Genomic DNA, 19,471 nt, shown 5'->3' with positions numbered 1-19,471 from the left:
TAGGCCATTCCCATTAATATCAATGCTGGCCACCGCTTTCTGCAGTACCCTGATTGCAACAAGCCCATGTTGTTACTGCATTCTAACCCCTTTATGCTCCCATCTTCCACATAACCCCACAGCTTTTGCTTTCTTGGCAGCATTCTTTTGGCTCTGCTAGTTTAACTTACTGCCAAATTTCCTTGTACGCTTCTTGGCTCACACAAATATAAAAAGCAGAAACTGCAAATCACGGGTTATGATTGTCTAGACCAACACTCAACCACACAAGCAAGTAAGGGAGAGGCTAAGTGACCCTTCACCATCCTCCTTTCACTGGTATGAACCAGGGCTGGACACCAGGGAAGAAGAGGGTGAGGGGGAATGCAAGAGGTCTTGCCTTCAGACACTGTCCTGAGCAGCTGGCAGGGTCACTGGAAGGACTGAGCTGCTGCTCGAAAGGAAATGAAGCAACTCCTCTGCCAGAGTAAAGGGAAGCAGGAAGAGTTTATTTAGCACTACAGATCTACTCAGCCTCTTTCATCCCATGCATTGACAGCTTTCACTGTCTGCTTAGCATTTACCAGCTCTAAATGTTACTCATGGACAAAAAAAAACAAGTGTTTTGTCTGCTGAAGGACACCAAGACAGAAGCACTGCCCAGGATACTGCACAATTGTGCTCTCAGGATAAATTGATGATTCATTTTCATGTACAGTCTTCCACCTCCCCAAACACTGTATCACTAGGCAAAACAAAACAAAACTCTTACATTTTCTGTAATCACACAATAAAAAATTATTGGCATTTGGAAGGGCTGTTTCTCATGTATTAAAAGGAGCATTGCCTTTGCTACAAGAAAGAAGAAAGAGCAGCTGGTGTGTGCATCCTACACCTACCTGCACACGATTATGCTGCTGATGTGGATTTCATCCCAGACATAAATCAAGTTCATATTCACTGTTCTCGAAGTGAGACGTGAGTCTGGATGTTCTGCCAGCCTTTATGGGGGAAGAGAGGGCACAAGCTTCTCTAAACGATTTCCCTACATACACAGGTTAAAAGTGTGCCAAGCAAAGGCAATTAGGGCCCAAAAGTACATCAAAATGGGTACCTAATGAGAACTGGTTGCAAACTTTCTCCAGATATTTTTAGTAGATAATTACTTCCTTTTATGAATAAAATTAATGATTAACGTGGCCAGCCCTCATAGCTTCACTGTAATTTGCTTAAGTATTATTAATAATTTTAAAAGCAACTGCCTTTACTTCAAATCAAAAATCAGCTGGACTGAAAACTTACAAATTACAGCTTTTAAAGAAAGTAAATGAACAACTTAATTATTTCTGACTAAAAAAAAAAATACATGTGCATTTCTAGATTTCAACAGAATCCTGCCTGCCTCACTGCCACCAGCACAGCCAGTTGCTCAAAATAACTTTCTGCTCTGTACATTATGTCTATGAGTGAGACAATCCAGTATTCAGAAATGAAAAGTGCAAACTGTGTTTTCCCCTCATCTCCCCTGCAGTACCACACACACCTTTTGGGCCCACTCCTCCTCCCTACACCTGAGAGAAAAGGACAGGGATATCACCTCTCTTATCTCCCATATTCTCCGTTTGGTACTCAGCCTCACCCAACCCATGCTCCAAAAGTGCTCTGTTCTCCCAGTCTGCACCACTCTGCAATGTAGAAGAAGGTTTCTAAACTGGACTCCTATGAAAAGCTCCAAGAGAAGCCCTCTGAGAATAGCATATTGCAATTTCGATCACATGAAATACCTCTGAGTCATCTAATTTTCCTCTACTTGACTTTGCTAAACACACCATGTTTAGCACAGCTGGGATCAAAACACATAGATGCCAGATTCCTGATAGAGGTGTAATTCATGCTTTGATTTAGAATATCACTAAAGCATAAACAGAAGGGAGCTCATGACAGTACCTACAGTCTGCAATTCACAAAACTTCACAAAACTTAAGAACCAAGAATTGAAACATCACTACTGATATAGCATCACAGAATAAACCCTTAGTTTGGCTGTTTTCTGTTGTACTTCACCTGTTACATGACCCAAATTTCATGAAGTTCAGTTTTGCTGTGCTCCCTCCTCATGCCTTCAGCTTCACTGCATATTTGTTCAGCAGCATCAAATCAAGTTCCTAAAACATCAGCCTGTATCCACTTTATATACAACCAAAGCCTGGCAGAAATGCAGTGAGGAATGAAAAGTAATAAGGTGCACACTCCATGTGCTCATTTAGAACAAAGTACTTTATACCAGCCAATTCTCCCAACTGACAGTGCTCTGTAAAGCATTAACATGAGACATCTGTTTGTTTGGCTCTCACTCATCTCACTAGCACTCCTCAGCTTTCAATGGTCCAGCTATTTTAAAATGGCCACTACAGGCCTCAATAACAGATGCTCTCAAGTAGACATTGTAGTACGTGTAAAGCAGCATGTGAAGTGCAGGACTGAGCTGTACTTCCCAGGTACTGTTGATTTATTGGCCCAATTAAAAGATGTATCTATTTTTAATGACATCAGAAACCTATCACTACACATGGCTGGAATACAAAAACAGAGTCTGGAAGTTGACCTTCCCTGGAAAACAGAAGAGAAAGGAAAAGGAAATCTTGCAGGTTCTACATACAAATACATACATGGTTTAGAGTGGTCACAGGCATGGGCTGGTGGCTGAACAAGACAACCTTAGTGGTCTTTCCAACTTTAATGATTCTGTGAGGACCTACAGAGCTACTGTGTGTCTTTGTGACAGTGTACTTCTTTCACAGTTCCAAGAGGTCCTCATTTTACTACCATCCCTCTGTGATCATCTTACCAGTCCCAAAAGCATTTCAGGACTGGTAGAGCAAATCACTACAAATTGCCACCTCTCCTTCAACCCATAAAAGCTGGTTATTCCCACAGCTGCTAATGTCCACTCCACTTCCCTCTCTCCAGGACTGACAGCTCCTAGTGTGGTATTTTTGTTTTGGTTTTAAATCAATTCTCAGCTTTCAGCTGTTACCGATTCATCATCAAGATGTGACCCAGTTTTGCTGATTGAAAGGAGACTAAAGCTAGGAATGTCAGAAGATTATCTTCATCTAAATTAAATCAGCATCATCCAGATTAAATGGGGAGAAAGAGCACCTACAGTCAGTGAAAAATCATATTTCACGACACAAGCAGAATAAATAATATAAGCTCTAAACACAGTTTCCACACCTTGTATTAATGTTGTGGGACATCTCAATCTGCAAGTTGTTTTCTCTTGTGTCACTGCGCTCTGTTATCCTGCATTCCCACAGCCCTTAACAGTGAATTGCTCCATGATGGACTTTTTTGAAGGGCACAGTAAGGGAAAAAAAAAAAGATGACAAATTTGTGTCACTTAACTTGAAGTACTGCAATTATTCTTGTGATTATGAGATCTGACAATCGTATGATATCTAACCACTGCAATAACACTACACTTACCTCAGTAAATGCACACAGACACATTGAAGCCCATTCCTACACTGTAAGAACACCAGGTACTCACTCCAGGACATCTGCTTTTCCTTACCTGAGCACTATCAGGCTTCGAGTGCATACTTTTTTCCATTCTAAATGAAGAATAACCCAACGTCACAAGTTCCAAATAGGTCATACCTTCACCTCAAATATTTCCACACTTCCAGAAACACACTTCTCTCTGACAACTAGGAAAGTACACTGAGCTTGACAATTGAAACAGGAAAGTCACATTTCACACTCTCCAATGGACATGATTCCTTTTGCATCTTCTGTTCTTCTCCTCCCTAAACTCACAAACAAAAAAAAGTGATTATGACTTCCATCTGCTCTTACACAAAAAACGATTTTTCAAAAAGCCAAATATCTGACTGATATAAACTGCAATACTCTCCTCAAGCTGGATGGATTTAGTCCTTGTTACACAAACCAACATTACAGAACATGGCACACATGACAGTCTTAAGATCAGCCTAACACATTCGAATGTGTGCAAACAGGACTCGTGGACTTCTCACATGTGCCACAAACATGATAAATATTTGCAAACTAGGCTCCATAAGGAGGGAATCCCAAAAACGAAGGGGTTTTGTAATTTTTTTATTTTTATTTTATAATTTCCAATGACCGTTTTCCTGCTCTGCTGCATCCATATAATGCCCTTCTGTTCTCTGCTGCAGAATCTGGCACTATAATAAATTACCACATGCAGAAAAAGGAATGTGCTCATTTTAGCACAGAACACCAGATTCCCAAAACGCAGACCAACTCTGAAACAAGCAAGGACAGCTTTAGGATGTAAATGTTATTACTGTCATAGAGAAAGTAAATTGGCTGCCACGTACTAGTGATCACAACAATCAGCTCTAAAGAAGTCCAAATCATCCTGAGCAAGAAGCATAAAAGATAATCGACGTGGTTTGAAAAGCTGGAGTGATCAGAAAAGCAAAGGATCAAAAGCATAAACCAAAAAAGAAGAAAAACAAGAAAGAAAGAGAAAGGAAAAAAAAAACCAACCATGAAGAAGGAACATTCTGAACATGAAAAATAGATCAACTTGTACCAGCAACAGAAAACACCCTGGGGGTATTCTCCAGTTCTCATTCTTTCACAAACTGCATTTTTATCAGCAAGAGGAAATTGAAGCAAAATTGCCATCACATTGTGCCTCCTCTAAACCTTTTCTCTGTCTCTCACAAGACTTGGGTAATTATTTAGATAGCACCACAGGCAGTGACACTGTCATGGGAGCCCTGGCAGCTGCACTTACACAAAGGAGTGTGGAAGAAAGGTGTAGCTGGTGCTGAACTTCATTTTCTGCAGTGCCCGTGTAGCACTTCTCAGCTCTCAAACATGACTGTTCTCCCTAAGCTCAGCATTCCTTTATTATAAAAGGTGTGTTTAGCCAGTTGTATTTAACACATACTGTTAACACAAAAACCCATGGAAGGGAACTTGCACCATCAGCTGCTGTTAAAAATCTTTCCTCACCTCAGCCTCATCTGATCCCCCTTTCCCATCCAACAGGGACAAAGAGCAAACACCTTGCAGCAGAGCTGGAAAATTAGATGGATGGGGCTGAACAGATGCAATTTCACAGTTGCAGACTTTGAAAAGAAGTCGGGGAATGCCACATACAGCAATGGGACTGACTGCCCCCGTGCTGCACAAGGAGACAGCAGTGCTCCCAGCTACCTGGCATTCAGCTCTAAAACCAACACGTTCATCTCAGAGCTGTACCTGGAAATGACCCAGTTTAATTTTCTGCCTTTCAAAACACAAATGGCAGCATTTTCCAAGTGATAATACATCCAGCTCAGCATTTATTTTCAACCAGAGAAGCCAAAATAATCAAGTGTACAACTATTGATACCAAACCCAAAGACAAACTCAGAGTTTACCCAAACCTGTTTTACAGCTGCTGAGTGGATCATTATGACTCACAGGACACACAGATAAAAATAAATTAAAAAAAAAAAAAAAGAAAGAAAAAGCCACCACAAACCCACATCCATTAATGGTAAGATGGTCACGGTAAGATCTGCTTGAGTTAACACCTATCAGGAAACAATAACTGATGCTGTCTTTAAACGAGAGTTTCTCTTTTCTCTTTAAGTTTCTCTTTTTTTTTTCTCCTATAAAAAAGACTGAACACAGTAGAAATATAAACCTGTCCTTGATTTTTTTTCCTGCAAAAATGTGACTGGCCTAGTATTATAAAGCACTGAGGAACACTGCTGCAAGCTCCCTGCTCACCTACCAGGCAGGTGAGCTGAGACTGAGCACTTTCTTCCTATGCACATTGCCCAAAGTAATTCTAATTTCAAATAATCCACCTACTGGAAAAATTTTAAGCCATCCTTAAGGAAAGGCTTTTTTTAGGTATAACTTCCAGCCACCTGAATGCTCATTTTTATCACATCTATTGAAAACATGAATGGACTTATAATCAAGTTACCACGGTTCATCATGGAACTTCACACCAGCAGCACTGTGGTAATTCATCACCTTCACACCCGGACCATAGTAATTACAGAGCACCGAGCCCCACTTTGAACAGCAAAGAAATTTCAGGCCACAAGATGCAAAATAAATTGCTTTATTGTGGATTTGCTGTAGTGTAAGGATGTTCATAGATCTCTTCGCTCTTGATGCACTGTAACCCACTAAGCTGCTGTAGCTGGATTGCAGCTCTCAATGCCACAGCTTTCAAGGAAGTCACTTTGTCACAAATTTACTCCAGATATTACAAACTATTCCTCCCTAACATTATTCATCTTTACTTTTTACCCAAACAATCTCAAAACACACACAAAAAAGCAGAAAACTGCATCATTCCATAATTACTCCCGACACAAAACGCTAAGTCCTGCTGTACCAGACAGCCCACCAAGGGCACAGGACAGCCTGCCTCAATGCAGGCAAGCCAAGACTCCTACCTGCTTGGGGCTCTATCGTCTTGTTGGATCCTGCATCCATAAACACAAACCGTCCACCACCAAAATCTTCGGCGTAGTCAGAGAGGTAGAGCAGTGAAGTATAATCAAAAGAGCCGTAAGTCACCTAAGAGTAAGTCAGTATTATTGGTTACGTTTATACAAACACTATACACATACAACACAGTAGCATTTTACCTTTATTACTTCTATCCTCGGAGTTACTGTAACTAAAGAAATGCTCCTACTGATCTCTGTTATCCCAAATACAGGATCATAGACTCATTAATGTTGGGAAGACCACCAAGATCATCTAGTCCAGCCATCAGCTCATCCCCACTGCGTTTATTGAACAGCCAGCAAAAACTGCAGCGTCAGAAGTTACACCTGTGCACATCAAACAAAGGTTCAGATCTATTTGTATTATTTCAAGATAAAACTTCACCACAATGCTGATGATGATGCCCAAAACCAGTCCTTAAATAATAAACCCTACCTCCTGGCTAATCAGTTTGGGGTTCCTGGAAACCTCACCATATACTCTCTCTTTAATCTACTGTCATTCCGGAGCTTCATGATAAGTCAGTCACTGACTTTTCAAATAAATACACGTTTATTTTGTGGAAAGGAATGCATGTTCCAAGTTTTGTTTAAAAACCATCAAACATAGCTTTCAAAGTCTTTGCTACAGGCCACAAACCCATTTCTAAGTATAACAGAATGACTTTCATTCCTGTTCAAGTATTATTTACATATTTTGTTCACTATGCAGATTGAATGTGGGGAAGAGAAATGCTATGTATATATGTATAAACTATATATATACACACACTATATATTAGCAGCTTCTCTCAACACATTAAGTATTTAACACTGCGTTTAGCTGGCATCTGAAAGTATTTCCTTTTCATATCTATGTCATCAGCAATTTAGAAGATGCTTAAAAGTAAACAGCTGTATTCTCAAATTTCTTTACAGCATCTCACAGCTCAATCAAGTTCTGCATTACACCATCAAACAGGAAAACGCACAGCACAGCAGCACTGTGTAAGTACATATCATCAGCAGAGTGTTTTGTCTCACCTGGTGACTGTTAGAGGTAGGTGCTACTTCTAAACTTTGAAGTTTTCTTGATATTTTCATGTTATTTTTTTTTGTTTTAAGTTACACTCATTACTGCCAGTTCTATTTTGGCTTGACATCAGCTGTACAAATTAGTCCGTAAGGGCAATGATTACAGAGAACATAGTGACAGATGGCATAGGAAGACATTTTCTTTCTTACTCATTTTGTTATTTTGACCATAATGGCTTAAAGAAAAGTGCCAAATCCAGCAATAAACAGTCCAAGTCACAGGAACGAAGAATGTTTGGCGATGCTCTTGTCCCAGTATTTACCCAGACCTCGTCAGCAGTATAAAGCAGTAAATGTACCACTGCAGCACCTCAAAACAGCCATTCTACTGCCCTACTCCCACAGCCAGATTTGCAAAACTGTTTTAATCTGCTTTGTTCCCATGACAAACACTCCAGCTAGTGTCAGGTTTTGCTTGTTTAACTTGGGGAAGAAAGGCTGAAAAGGCTGCAACTGCTGTCTCCACAGGGACAAGAGGAGGTGGAACTGGGAGAAGGGCAGGGAGCAAGACTGATTAAGAGGGTCCATAGAAACCAAAATAGGCATAAACTGATCATGACGAAGCTTAGGCTCAAAATTAGTGAAAATATGCACTCAATCCTGAAGTTCTTCGATAGAAAAATAAAACAAGACTGATTTTATGATGGAACCTGACAAGTCTGTGAAGGATGGCAGGATCCTTGCCCATGGGACTGCAGGATTCATCTAGTTCGCATCTCTTAGAGAACAATATCAGACTATTGTGCTGTCAGAGTTGAGCATGCAACAGCAATTCCATTATAAATCAGATATTTGACATCTGAAAGGTTCAGCTCCAAACAAATCCCATCCAAGATGAAGCTCCACATCTGAAGCCAACACTCTATTTGATTTACCTTGGTTATTAAGTCAACAAGATAAAATGATTCATTCGGGTGATTTAAGGGTTTCCATTCCTGTGTAACTAAAAAACAAATGGATTTTAGGGGAAAAAAAAATCCAAAGCCTCATACACACATAATAGAACTGTGCTGTTCCATTATGCACTTAAAATCTTTCAAACCAAGGATATTGAGATTGAGAAGTGTAATTGCAGTATACTCAGCAGCTCAGAGAAAAAGGTAAAGTGTGCTCCAAGGGCACAGCTCAGTTTGTTTTTTCAGCTGCAAAATTCAAAACACCAGGCAGGTCAATTGCACTGAAAACACACTGTGAAACTATACCACTTGTCCATCCCATTAAGCCTTCTTTGAAATATTTTCTGACCCTGGACCCAAAAGTTGGAACACAGACTCTGGCACTGCTTTGCATTCTAAATGCCATATAGCCTGACCAGCTACTTTTATTTGTTAACCTCTTTCTAAATACACAATATAGATGTACATCATATATATACAAGCACAACATATATATATTCTTATACCCTATATATAAACATATTTGTGGATATCTACAGTAGATTAAAATTACATGCAGATATATATATTCAACACATGATAATTTTTCCTGAAAGCTAGGACCTGGTAAATAGAAATCACAGCTTTTTAAACAAAAAGCATCCAGAAGATGGTCTTGGCTTTGCTGCACCAGTGACTGCACAATCCCCTTGCCTCAATTCTTTCAAATAGCACATGCATTTGATGCCATCATTCATAGAGCACCTTGGGTTGGAAGGAACATTAAAGCCCACACAGTCCCAACCCCTCCTGTGGGCTGGCTGTCCCTCACCAGCTCAGGTTGCCCAGGGCCCATCCAAATAGGCCTTGGTCACCTCCAGGAATAGGCACCCACAGATTCTCTGCCACCATGTTTTCTAAACCAAAGTTGCATCCACCAACATCACAAAAGAGTACGAAGTGCGTGTTAGCATTGTGAGCAACAACAAATGCTCCTAAAGGGACTCTTTCTTCAGGAAATATTTCCAAGGTACAAATGTCTCACCACTTTTTTTTTTTTAATCTTAGATGTTTCAGGTCATAGACTTCAAGGTACACTACCCATACACAGACTATAGCACTGAGGTGTAACTTAGATTTTGTTTGGTTCCATCTTAGGTGATTCTTAAAACTCAAGGATATGATTTTTTTCTGTTTTAGTTTAAATAGAATCCAGGTTGCACAGAACCTCTGAATTCAGCTTGAAGCACAAATAACTTAATATCAATTGTAAACCACGTAAGTCCATTGAGAAACCTTAAGTATTAAGCCACGAGCCTAGAAATAGAAAACTATACAGTTAAAAGAAAGTCATGGTATTGCCACTTAAAAAACAAACTAACAATAAAACATGAAGTTGTTTATAGGGTACCATGTTCCCACTGCAGAAGAATGGTCTTGGCTTGGCTCCTAAAATTTGTTTATCTTTCTTTTAGGTTCCTCATCAGAAGGATTTTTACTAGAACGAGTTCTCGAACGTGCCTGACTGTTTAATGCAATATAACTTTAAAATGATCTAACAATAGCACAGAACATTTGCATCCCATTAAAGTCTCCTACTTACCTTGTCAACGTGTGGGTGCCAGTATTCATCATGTGTTGTCTTGGCTTCTGTGCTGTTTATTCTAGAGAAGAATGTTGGCTTAGTCAGGTACATGGAAGAAGAGCTGATACCAAACACCTGAGCAATCTTCTGTTGAATTCTCTGTCGCACATCACTGCAAAGAACAGAACGCAGCACACTGAAGGATGGGGCCTCTGCACTGCTCCAACTAAACTGTGGCACACCTCTCCTGCTCCTCAGAGCTAAGGGTCTTCCTCAGATAGTGAATGAATGAAGAATACATACCAACCCCTTTCCCAGTTTTTTTGCCTTAAAAAAAAGATTTATTACATTATAAAAAAGGAGAATCTGCAGTTTATTTGTTTGTTTTGTCTCCTGTGGTCCTGATTTTATGATTAGTGTAAGCAGACTGTTTTCCTAAGAAATCCCATGCACATTGTACTGTTTATGACCTAAAAAATTAAAGAGAAAGTATCTTACAAACACTTTTAATCCAAAGCAAATGACTAGAAATGTGCATGTCCATAGCGTTGCCTCCTGAGACAAGCCTTCAATCATTCTTCAACTAGTTTTAAACTAACCTAAAAAAGTCTCAGGCTCTCTGAAACTCAAGGTTTGAGGCCAACACATGCATTGATATCAGATCCAGATTTTCCTTCAAAACAATTGTAAGATGCTTTTTCCAACTATTCTGGAAGCTCCAACCACAGTATATCTACATTGGCTACTCCTGAGTTTCTTGGGAAGCACATGGAAAAGAACTGGATTTTGCTGCTTTAAAAAAAGATGACAAAAGATAGAACACCAATAAGTAAACATCCTTCACTGTACAGAATTGCTTATACAGCAGCATCACATGCTGTCTTTCAGGACAGAAAAGTGCATGCAGAGCTGGAACAAACTGCCCCAGCTTCAGTTCAGTCTACTACACAAAGATTTTTTGTAACTCATAGAGAAAATAACTGAAAAATCCCACAAATACACCCATGCAGCTAGTATTTAACAGTGAGGAAATTAAAAAGCAACAAACAAAGAACATGGTAAAAGTTTTAAGAAATGTTTTCCCTTAAGGCTTAATCCTCTGTTTCTTCTTTCATATATTGTTTTCTCCCCATTTAACACATTCTTGGGTATTGTATTTCTTTCTGACAGCTTCAAAAGAAGCATACAAAAACAGGATAATTGGAGTATACATCCTTCAGAAATTCTGAATGGAATTAAAGTGCTGGTTCTGCATCTTCCCCTTGTCAGACATTTCTATACTAGATTGTAACTGGATTTAATTTTCCAGTAGTCAATTCAAGCTACTTTAGATGTGAAATATGAAAGCCATGAAATGAAGTTGAGATGAGATTATCAAATTTTACACATCTGCCTGAACTGATGTTTCAAGTTGCAAGCTATGTAATAGGTAGATTTTGCAAAAGTGACACCAAGAAATGATCTAGGCCTTCAAGGATCCAGGACCAGGCCTTCCCCTCATGCCTGTGGGTACCTGGTCTTACAGTCTGCCTTACCAGAAATAGGAAGGAGGCTGCCTTACACTTCTCAAAAAGCATTAGACGCAGTTACTCTCTTCACTTCATCATGACACAAGGGCAGCTGGCACTCTAAGCAGCCCACCACAGGAATTAACAGCCTAACCCACAGTGAAGGAGCCCATTCCCTGGCAGCATGGTGGCCAGTTGTGCCAGCCAGCTGGAATAACCTCTGAGATAGCTGAGCCATGGTGTCAACACAACTTTAAATCTCCAACAGTCATTATCACACCCTAAGCAATGCTGTTTCCTCTTTTCGGTTGATTCCTTTCCTATTTTCAAAAGCTTCCTATGAAGATTTGTTGCTCAGCATTCATAAGACTCTGCTAAAGCTTCACTCCTCTTTGAGACTTCTGTGCAGTGGCTTCAGGCAAGACTGGAAGTTTTGCAAGTCAAGAAGAAAAAGGCTCTACTCCACTCTTCCTGGCACACAGAAAAGTCTAGCTGGTTTGAACCATATCAAAGAAGAAGAAAAACTCAGAAGGTAAAGTATGTTGCATGGAGAAAATAAGCACTTTTTTTTTTTCCAAAAGATAACTTATAATTAAGAAACATAAATCCAAGTAGGCAGGGAAAATAGGGAGTGGGGGATAGTAACAAAGTAGGTAAGGCAAAGGTCTAAGCACAGGTCTAAGTTTTATCCTGGTCTTGTAGAAGCACCTGCCTCCAGCTGACCCAGTAATAACCAGGTTTCTGGGTGCAGAAACACCCTGGTGGTCTCCTCTTCCCCTGTGTGCTGCTGGCTTCAAATACTGAATAAGCTGCAGATTTCCACTGATACTTGAACAAGCAACCCACACTGCAAAGCTCGCTGGAAAACAGCTCCAATCAGCAATACCCCTTTAAGTGCCTAAATGCTTTTTCTTTCTTGAGCATGTACTGTACCACTTGAAATTCACAGAAACTCCTGGAAATTCCTAGTTCAGCCAGATCTCCACAAAGAGAATTTAATACCTAGTTTCTAATAACTGAGATGAGTAAAAAAAAGTATGTAGACACCAGAAGCTGAAAAAGAAAACTGAATAGTATAGGTAATAAAGTACTTAAGAGAAAGGATGTTCACTAGATGGCAAAGTTTCCAGCTCAATGTACCAGCAGCCACATAAAGAAGGACTGAGAAAAAGCAGTAAGTGTCAAATCAAAATCTCTCAAAGACACAAGTTCTGTCAGATCAGCAAAGAAACGCACTGTTAGAGGCACGATGTGAAGTGAGATTTCAAGTACAGTGCCAGGAACAGACACAAAGCTCCATGCAACTGCCCAGCTTCTCTAGCTCACTGTCAATCTCTCCGCACTGCTCCCAGTGAAAAGCACCAAAGGCAGAAGCAGACAAAGCAATGCTCTTCTATATCCAGAAAGTTTCAACAGAAATCACACATGCAGAATGAATAAAGGCAGAAAGCAAGCTTTCCCCTCTGCTCATTCTGTGTCTGTGACTTAACAAGATATAAAGTTTTCAGAACAAATCTTTGAAGGTACTGTTTTCTGCTGAAGTCACAACCTTAAAAACAATCACACAGATTTAAAAGCCTTATTTCTGGATAGAGATGCATCTATTACATGAAACAAAAGGAACTGCTCTAATACGCTTGGCTGATAGAAGAAAAAGCATCAGCTTAGAAACCATATTAGCTTCTGAAGCAACATAATTCTGACATAAATAGTTTAGAAAGCAGCCTCCTGGCTCAAATGCCTACTCAGATTTGTTATTACTGTAATCAGTAATACTCAGACATGAATTACATTCAGTTATTTCTCTCAAGAGTGTATTTTTAAACAGACCTTGGTAGGCAAATGAAAGTAATGAAGATAAACTCTCCCAAGAATAGCATAAAATAATTCGTTAAGGATATAAGGAACTGCAGGCTGTATTGAAGTGTTGCCACTAGTATGAACAAAAGCATTTGATAAGGGTTGTGTGAGACTTATATCCATCAGACAGAAATATCTCCTATATTGGCAAGCAACATCAATGTAATACTGATGTTCTATAGCAGCACTCTCATCCCACAAAATAGGGGTCAGAAACTAGCATGCAATGCTCAGGACACCTCTTGCCCGTATACTTCTGTTATTTTTGCAGATTCTTTGATCTTCTACAGCATGAAAGGCAGCACAAAGCCTATTTCTTGCAAATTATTCTCCAGTGTCTTGGTGAAGCAGACACTATTTTTATTTTATACCTTTTGAATTCAATAGTAATCAAAAAACATAACATTTCCGTGACGTGTTTGAAGGCAGAAGCACATGTCATCTACAAAGATAGCAGTTATCTAAAAACATTTGTGTCAAATAATAAATTTTCAATGGTTAATATTTAAGACAAGATTACTATGCTAATAAAACTAATAACATATGCTGTGTAAATGGAACTTTATCAATTAACATATTTGAATATGTAATTTTTCTTCTGCCACTAGAGGGAGGTCAAATTCCTTCACAAAGGCAAGAAAATGACCAAAAAAACCCAGAAAGTCATTAAAATTAGACTTCAAGCCAATCACATTTGCAAATCATGAGAAAGTAACAGAAGTGTGTAACTGAAGATTTATTGTGTCTTGTCAATATAAGTATGTTTGCTCCTGAACTTTGGCAACACACTTTCCCAGACACATGGAACTCGTTACATTTGTTATCTTCATTAAGCACATGAGCAGGTCTACAGGAAAGCTAGAAGCATCAGATGCCAAAACCATTACACTACAGCACTGCTTCACATTCTGGCTTCTTAGGGGGGAAAGTATGTTCTGCTTCCCAAGAAGTAATTTGAAGTCCTTCCACTTCCTGCTTTATCATTTTTAACATTTCACTATATTTCACCCTTTCCCCCACCTTAATTAAAAAAAACCAACATTCCTATTGTGATAATAGCATAGGACTGCCTTTATCACCTAATGTAACATCTGTTGGATAACAGATAACAAATAGGAGTTAGTGATGAAATAGCTTACATCTCAGATAATGATTTGAGAAATAGCCACAGAACTCAGGCAAACAGCTCTTGCAGGCCTGGAACTGGGCTTCAGCCATCAACCCCTTATGCAGGAAGGGAAATGCAGTGCTGCCACCATCTGATTCCACTTACATCATCACATCAGCCTGACACTGGTGATATAACTAAATAACATCTGCTGCTTTGAACTACAGACATCTCATTCTGAGCCTCAAGTTCAATTCTGTGTCTGAAATATCACAAAGGATGAGCCTGCCCAGCTACAAAGAAATACCACATGTTGTACTTCATTCAGCAGTTACTGAAATTTCTTACCGATACAATGCAAAATCCTCTTCTGTGAAGATGTCGTGGATTTTGTCCCCAAAGTACCTGAAAAATTAAATAACTGTCTAAAATAACTGTTACTGAATCAGACTGCCCAATAAACCATGCTGTATCCCCTTCCCATTTGTGCTTTACCCATAGCCCAGTATAAAAACACAATACAAAAATCCTACAAATGCCCGAGTGTGAAATTCCCATAGCACCACTTAAAAGATCAAACATCACAAGATTAAGGGATCAAGATACAGCAACTGATAATGGAATTCCCAAGGCATGAAAAATATGGATTCAAGTTCTTCAGTGCTTTCAGACTACATGATTTCTTCCACTGCTATCAACCGTGGACTGAAACTGTGGAAGTGGGGAAGGGTCCAGGTCATCAAAAGATAATGCCAGTTTTCCTTCCACAGAAGCTTTTCAACTAGCCAAATCTAACCAGTTCTACAGCTGGCAAAGCCAGATCTCTCAGCCCCCGCAGACTGAATACTGAAGGTCCAGGAGTACAGGAGTGACAGCAAGCCAAAGTCTCACATTACCTGTACAGATTAACAAACTGTGTGCCCAGTGAAAGAGCTCCAGAGTGCAAGTCCAAAATTGATGCCTAGGTAAGGAAAAAAAAGAGTGTAAGAAGGTTTTATCATTATTTAACAATGACCTTTAATAACAGTCCTGTTGGCTCTCACTATACCCTCCCAAGTCAAAGTATTAGTTTCTAGCTTTATATCCAAAATGTTAATGCGTATTTTACAACTGCAAGCCTCCTCCAGTTTGTTCTATAAATGATCCTAAGATTAAGGTACCATGTGGATACAGCACAAGAGTACTATTCCTGAGATTCAAATCCATCATATGAAACTGCCAGAGCCTTCCTCCATGGACTGAGGGTAAGACACTGTGTTCCTGGACCCTTCTTGAAGACATTCCCCCTTCACACAAACATGACTCATTTTCCAATATTTAAGAAGTGCTCAAATCTCAACACTAATATTTAACTTGCCCGACACTTGTTATTAAAATTTCTTCACCATGTATTGCTGTGTACTTCTCCTATTTATAAGAGAGAAAAGTTTGCTTTATAGAACAATTATAATTCTATGGCTTGCCAGAGCCATTTTGTTATTCCAGTTTCTAAATTGCTGTAAACTGTAAGAGAAAGCCAAAGAATGAAAAGATTTTATATGTGGAAAAAAAAAATCAATCCATTTCTCCATTTGACTCGAGCCAAACGCTACTGCTGAGCTCCAGACCAAGCTAAAAAGATCAGTATTCAGATTTGTTATGATAGAAAACTACCTCTCAGGATTATAAATATTTCCTAAACTGAATGAAGTACGCTATTGTATGTCCTTTGCTGTGCAGAAAATACACTGTTTTTTCCCCCATAATTTAAACAGTATTTAAAAATATGTCCACTTAATAGCAGTCTTACTTGCTGCACTGAAAATATCAAGTAGCAGCAGTGAATTTCAGAACTGTAGGGGTTGGAAGGGACCTCTACAGATCACCAAGTTCCAGTCCCCCTGCAAAGCAGCTCCCAGCCCAGGTTGCACAGGTAGGCATCCAGGCAGGTTGAATGTCTCCAGAGGAGACCCCACCACCTCTCTGGGCAGCCTGTGCCAGTGCTCCATCACTGCACTGTGAAGATCACCCTCACTGTGAAGAAACCTGAATTAGCCTGACACCAACATTATAATAACATCTTTGAGGTACAATATCCCAGAAAAAGCATTCTCATCTTGAAATCTGGCATTTCTTGATGCACCACATACCGCTGTTCACAGGAGAGCTGCCTGGAAAGATAACTTCCATCTTACCAGCAGGATGGATTTCTGGGCATGGTTGGGACAGTACCATTTGAAACCACTTCTTATTTTAACCCAATAAAAGACAGACTGGCAAATGCACAGCTGCAAATGGTCAACATACTCACTGAGCTGCAGTGCCAGCCAGCATCACAGCTTCAAACACAACTAGGGGTCTAGGCTTCAACACACTTATCTCTCTCCTTCTCTGGATCACATTCAGGGAAGCCACCCATGACAATCTGAGCAAGAGAAAATTGCTGAAGGCTCAACTGCTTTCAGCTTCAGAGCTGAAATGGGAGCTCCACTAAAGTCTTGATTTAAAAGAGACAACAAACTTATTTTAATACACCTACCCAAACTTATTCCCAATCTTTTAAGAGTATATAAAGTAACAGGCTACTTAGACATCACATGAATTTTTCAGACCTCTGCTTCCCACAGTAGTTCTTTAAAGACTGCAGAGAACTGTTTAAGAAACAAGTCACCTTACACTCGTCCAAGAGCAGCTACTGTAGTAAGCTTTACTCAGACTTCAGAAGTAGCATATTTTCATTTCACTGGTTTCTGGTTCTGTACAATAATCTAAGTTACAGCTGGAACAAGTAAAAGTGCTCCCTTGTAGCTTCAAAAATATTCTTGTGGTCATGCTAAGACAGATTATAAGGGGAAGTAGCAGGACACATCTGAAACAGTGAGTTTCATTTAAAAACAAATTGCTTTCCAAATACTTCCAGCACACTTTCCAAATATACACATCCCCAAGCTGCAGAAGATCACAGCTATGTGGCAGAAACCAAATTTGGCCAAGTGGACCAACAGAAGGCACTCCCAAAAAGTGGAGACATTCCTAGATGAAAAGGCAATACCAATGATTTGATATCGGACAAATAAGACTGAAAATAGAGTCTAGATAAGAAAGAACATTCCTCAGGGACCGTTTTTACACTCGGAATACTATGGTGAAGGACTGTCTGAGACCAACACCATTCCTTCAAGTTCAGGTGCCTGACCAAAGCTCATTAATCTGTACTTCAGATCAATGCTCCCAGGCTGAAAGCTCTACGAAGCTTATCTAAAGACAGCAGGAACAATGCAAACATGTCTAGATGACATTGGAGGTCTTTTCCAACCTTAATGATTCCATGATATCAACTACATCTGAGGTACAGTTTAACAGAAGCTCTGCAGAAAAGAAACTGAACTTCCTTAAAAAAAAAAAAAATCCTTTTGGAACTCAAGTGTTGTTAGTACATTTTCCACTCTCTTGCTGCAAAAAAGATCCAAGAAAGTCATGTAAAAAGCCACCTTTTCTTAGCATATGGCAAAAAAATCAGTTTCCCTACCTCACAGGGCAAGACGTGCTGCCAAGTACAAACTGACAGCTGTCTCAAAGTGCCTGCCAGAGGCTAGGCAAGAAGGAAACTATGGGGTCTCAGCAGATGTATATGATAAATAATATGCAGAGGCTTTATCCTCTCCCTTTAAGAATAAGGACAGCATTTTAAGGACTCTAGAGTTTGGTTAGGAGTGATATTACCTGCAGAAATACCATTCTGTACATGGGTGTGTGCGCCCACATCAGAAACCCTTGTTTGGCATCACAGCCATGCGTCGTTTGCTTCTTTCAGTCATCAGAAGCGTAGTCTTCCCTGCTAGAAAGAGGTTCTGGAAGCTACTAACTCCAGTTTTACAGCAGCATAGGAAATGGAGCACCAGAGCTGACTACTGCACCAGGGGGGCTCTTTTCCCAGGCTCCAAAGGGCCAAGAGCTCTGACAGTAAATGAGTCTAGTTTCACTTATGCTGGAGAGATGTGCTGACGACAGCACCTGCAAAGATGTGAGTGAGTCAAACAGACAATGTAAGCAAGGATTGCATACAAGAAAATATTAGGTAGAGAAGAAAGAAAAAGGTCATGAATTTTTTTTTTTTCATCTTAATAAAAAGGAATTGAGCAACATCAAGAGAACTAGAGCAAATGACATTCTAAAAAGAGAAAGAACACGATGAAAAATGCTATTCTGCAGAGATCTACAAGGGAAAGTAGTACAGTGGTACAGAAGGTGCCCCTGTTTAGATTCTGCTGGAAGTCAGGCCAGAAGATTACAGGTCCTCCTCTAGCTTCAGCATGTGTGTGCACATTAAACGGGCACATGGGTAAATGCACTCATCTAGGAGCAGTTATAATGGAAGATGAGACAAAAAGTTCAGCACGACAACTAGAGTATGACACCTGGGACATTTGGACATTGGAACTGGTGGAGTCGCAAGTTTAGCTCTTTAAATTATTAAGTTACACACAGCCACACACACACAGATCTACTTCTGTGAACTTGCCATGCAAGCATGACAGAGATACTACTTCAAAAGGGGTTAGGAGAAAATCAGAATTAAAATGCAGTCTGTCCCCAGCAGGAATCTGAAGAAGTTTCACTTGGAACCATTGAGATAAAGCTGACTAAAGAAAGAACTAAAAAGAAGTAAAGAGGAGAAATTAATTATTTAAGGAATTTGTAAGGAAGAATTTAGTCTTAGAACAATAAACATAATTGGACAGACTTCTCCAAGCACTCTGAAGTCTTAGATTTTGTAAAGCAACGCAGCAAGTAACCTCACCCAAGAGACCTGCAGACTGGGAGGCATGGGGGTGAGGTGGTTAGATGAAGTAAGACTTGAAGCATTTGGTATGCCACGTAGATCAGAGGTTTGAAAGAGGATAAAAGATTTCAGCAAAGAAAGAAGTTTCATCTACACACCAGCAGCACAAATCAATCATTATTTAATGAGATCTGGGAGC

The 19,471-nt window shown here is 39.8% G+C and overlaps 1 protein-coding gene across 1 annotated transcript in view; it reads right to left on the bottom strand.

Moving 5' to 3' along the window:
* The window catches only part of OGFOD3 (2-oxoglutarate and iron dependent oxygenase domain containing 3), a 33,039-nt gene that overhangs the window by 5,526 nt on the left and 8,042 nt on the right, over positions 1-19,471 (bottom strand). Inside the window, exons 5-8 of the mRNA XM_065735187.1 lie at positions 15,407-15,471; positions 14,859-14,915; positions 10,053-10,206; positions 6,444-6,567 (exon numbers count right to left, since the gene is read on the bottom strand). Of these exons, the coding sequence (XP_065591259.1) occupies positions 6,444-6,567; positions 10,053-10,206; positions 14,859-14,915; positions 15,407-15,471 (400 nt within the window). The remainder of the gene's footprint in view (positions 1-6,443; positions 6,568-10,052; positions 10,207-14,858; positions 14,916-15,406; positions 15,472-19,471) is intronic.

This window comes from Cyrtonyx montezumae, unplaced genomic scaffold (genome assembly GCF_038088225.1).
Source record: "Cyrtonyx montezumae isolate F1298 unplaced genomic scaffold, pur_monq_1.0 scaffold_19, whole genome shotgun sequence".
In the NCBI taxonomy this organism is placed as follows: Eukaryota; Metazoa; Chordata; class Aves; order Galliformes; family Odontophoridae; genus Cyrtonyx; species Cyrtonyx montezumae.
Note: the sequence above shows the minus strand (reverse complement) of the source record. Positions and strands in the feature narration are given on the sequence as shown.